This window comes from Condylura cristata, unplaced genomic scaffold (genome assembly GCF_000260355.1).
Source record: "Condylura cristata isolate star-nosed mole 26May11 unplaced genomic scaffold, ConCri1.0 scaffold00028, whole genome shotgun sequence".
NCBI classification, from domain to species: Eukaryota; Metazoa; Chordata; class Mammalia; order Eulipotyphla; family Talpidae; genus Condylura; species Condylura cristata.
The window spans coordinates 704,120-707,618 of record NW_004567129.1 but is presented as its reverse complement, the minus strand read 5'-3'; the positions used below and the strand labels follow the sequence as shown (position 1 = coordinate 707,618).

Below are 3,499 nucleotides of genomic sequence, written 5' to 3'. Positions count from 1 at the left end.
GGAATCGAACTCATGCGGAAGTGGCCTTAGCTTCTCAGTGCTGTGTTTTAACCCGCTGCACCACCAGGGAGGGCCGCAAAATCAAAATATTTTTAACAATTTTTTATTTTTTTGTGGTATATACTTGATAGTGAAATTATATGTATTCTTTTGTAGGTCACAATTCAGGTTTTGAACCAACTTATCCAAAAGATTCGAGAAGATCTCCCAAATCTTGAGTCCAGTGAAGAAACAGAACAGATAAACAAGCATTTTCATAACACACTGGAGCATTTGCGCTTGAGGAGGGAGTCACCAGAATCTGAGGGACCAATTTATGAAGGTCTTATTCTTTAAAAAGGAAACACGCTCCCCATACTCCTTTCCATGTACATTAAGTGAGGATTTTATTACACTAGGTTTCCCTTTCATAGATTGTGCCTTTCAGAAATGCTGAGGTAGGTTTCCCGTTTCTTACCTGTGATGTGTTTTACCCAGCACCTCCGGACACTCACCTATAGGACCTTAATAAAGTTATTCACTTTATAAGTGTTCAGGTCTGTCTGATCACCCCAAGTAGCATGATAGATCTGCTATTTAAAATTCCCATGATCTGTTTTTAAAAAAAAACAAAAAACAAAGCAGAACAAAACCACTATCTCAGCTACTAATGAAGCTCTCTTCCTTTTTACTGTTTTTTACATTGTTGATTGTGTAATTTCCTTCATTAGTTGGGAGAACTAACCTGGAAGTGTCTGTCTCTTTGTTCATTAGTCCTATTTGAGATTAATTTTAGAGGAAAGGAATACTGTATGTGAAACTCAGCTTGGGCTTTTCCCTAAATGCGAAATAAGGCCATGTATAATATTTTCCCTAAAACTAGAATATATTAATGCATGTCTCAGAATTTTAAAGCACCATGGTCAAAACCAGAAGCTATATTTTGCATATTTGGACTCAGCCATCCACTAAGAAACCTATGTTGTCCCCTGGACATATTTATCAAAATGACTTTGTTCTAAATAGTATAAACTAGAAAATGTGTGATCTTTTTAATTTATGTACAATCTTCATTATTGTAAATTTAAGGGAAAATGCAGCATACAATTAGGACTTTTTTTTTTGCACCAGTAAAAAAATAAAGTTGCTACTAACACTTTTGGGCCTTTTTCCTTTTACACTATCTTGACTCAAAAGGAACAGGCAGAATGCCTGTGGATGTCACTAGACATTTTCATGATCACAGCACTCTTTAATCGCAGGGCACCATCTACCCTTTCAGTAATTTCTAGCTGTTAGATTTGCTCAGCCTTACCTGCATACCTAGGCATGGTACGCCACTGTGTGACTTCCTAAAAGGCACACCACCTGTATTCTCTGTTTATAACAAATTGTCCCCAAACTGGGTGTCAAGGGTTTGTTTCACTTTCTTTGGGTCAAAAATTTGGGGGCACCTAAACTGATGGCTCTGCCTGAGAGTGAGTCAGGCCTGAGAGTGTCTCACGGGAAGCAGTGAAGACTTTGGCTGTGGGCTGCAGTCATCTGAAGGTTCACTGGGGCTGCCTTCCCCACTCAATCACATGACTTCACTGCGGGCGCTGTTGTGTGGCCTTTCCCAGGGGCTGCTTGGCTGTCTTCACGGCATAGCAGCTGACTTCCCCGTGATGAGGGCACAGAAGGGGGAGGGAACAAAGGGGAAACTACGTGGCTTTTTATGACATAACCTTGGAAGTCACACATTGTTATTTTTGCCCTTTGTTTTTCCTTCTTTTAAAAGAGAGCCACTAAGTCCAGCCCATATTCAAGGGTAAGGGCAAAGGGAATTAAGCTCCGCCTATTGCAGGGAAAAGTTGCAAATAATTTATGAATATTTCAAATGATTATGTCACTTAACACCTCACCCTCTGCCTCTGCTGTTGGTAGATGACTGGAGCTTGCTAAGCGCTAAGGTAATGTTTGTGCTCCCCAAGTTCATACATTGAAATCCTACTCCCACAAAGGTCATGGTTTTAGGAGGTAAGGTCTAATGAAGTACTTTAGACATGACTGGTGTCCATAACTGGGATTAGTGCCTTTTGAAAAGAATCCCTCTGCTCCCTTGTGCAGGTGCTATCAAGCTGTTGTCATCCACTGTGGCATGAATTAGATCCCTAACCAGGGAGCTGACCCACATGGCACAGCAGACTTCTCCTGTCTCACCCGCTGCGCCCCTCAGCAGTGTATTTCAGTAGATCTTCCTGTTCTGTTCCCCACTCTGTCTCTGGTGAATCCTCTCACCCATCTCATCTCTGGCCTAGACCCCAGTTCTTGTATGTATAAATAAATAAATCTTAAAAAAAAAAACCAATCCTCAAGAGCTTCCCTCCTTCCGCTATGTGAGGATACAGGTTGATGGTCAGCAACAGGAAAAGTGCCCTTACCTGACTATACCATTTCCTTGATTTTGGGCTTAGTCTCCAGAGCTGTAAGAAATTAATTTTTTTATTATTGAAGTTGGTTTAAAATTTCTGATTGTAAGCTACGTACATTGTGGTATTTTATTATAGTAGCCCCAATGGACAAGGACATTAGGTTTCATAAGGATAAATGTTTCCAAAGTTAACAGTTACTACCATTAAAATCTATCCTAAGCCTTCCTGTGGAACCTTAGTCCAGCAAGCCCTTTCTTTTCTTTGCAGGTGTTAATTTATCCTATAGCAATCTGATTATAAAATTGACAGTTTATGTGTCCTTTTTACTCACATGTCCAGTGAAAGGCAAGTAGAAAAATAGACAAGAAAATAATACTTGAATTAGAACTCAGAAGGGGACGGGTGAGAGGCAAATTAATGTCAGTACAGTCTGATGTATTTCATATATATATATATATATATATATATATTTTTTTTTTTTTTGGTTGAGGTCAAGAAACCATGTTTTCAAAATAAGCCATATCTTGGCTAACCTTCATTTACATATTTTGTATTGAACAAAAACAGCACCTAGAATATGCCTGACATTCACAGTGGATATAAAGGTTCCTAGCTTTGAAAATTTTGGTCTGGTATGAAGGCCAGCAGTTACAAATATGCCAAGGTATGCCCAGGGAGCACAGAAGTATTTTGAGGGGCAGGGAGTGTACGGAAAAGGCTGGAGATTGTATGAGTTCTGGGGTTTCAAGTCCCATTGCCTGTTAACCTTGTGAAGCTAATATGTAACCTGCAGCCCCATGTTTCATAGGTAAGACCAGGCTAGTAAATAGCAATCCATGAACTAAAATAAGTTAAATTTTTGCTGATCCACAGCAAGGTAAGTAAAATGGATTAACCATTTATAAACTTTATAGTAGTTTGATAACTTTATGTGTACTGCATCTAATAAAATTGGGAATTGTACTTTATGTCTGCCCTTCCTATTCCATCCATTTTACTAGCAGTTTTAATTTCCCTTACCAAAAATCAAGAAAAATAATGGTTCTTAGTAGATCAGAGGTTGGGTTGATTGGGGTGGGCAGGTGGGGGCAAAATCCTTCATAACTGGA

At 39.3% G+C, this 3,499-nt stretch overlaps 1 protein-coding gene across 3 annotated transcripts in view; it reads left to right on the top strand.

Moving 5' to 3' along the window:
- Positions 1-1,138, top strand: part of VPS35 (vacuolar protein sorting 35 homolog (S. cerevisiae)) — a 24,646-nt gene extending 23,508 nt beyond the window's left edge. For 2 of the 3 annotated variants that reach the window (XM_012730712.1, XM_012730711.1), the window contains exon 18: positions 157-1,138. In XM_012730712.1, the coding sequence (XP_012586166.1) occupies positions 157-336 (180 nt within the window). In that variant the 3' untranslated portion in view covers positions 337-1,138. The remainder of the gene's footprint in view (positions 1-156) is intronic. The other variant, XM_004690314.2, reaches the window with a different exon arrangement.
- Positions 1,139-3,499: the final 2,361 nt, after the last annotated feature.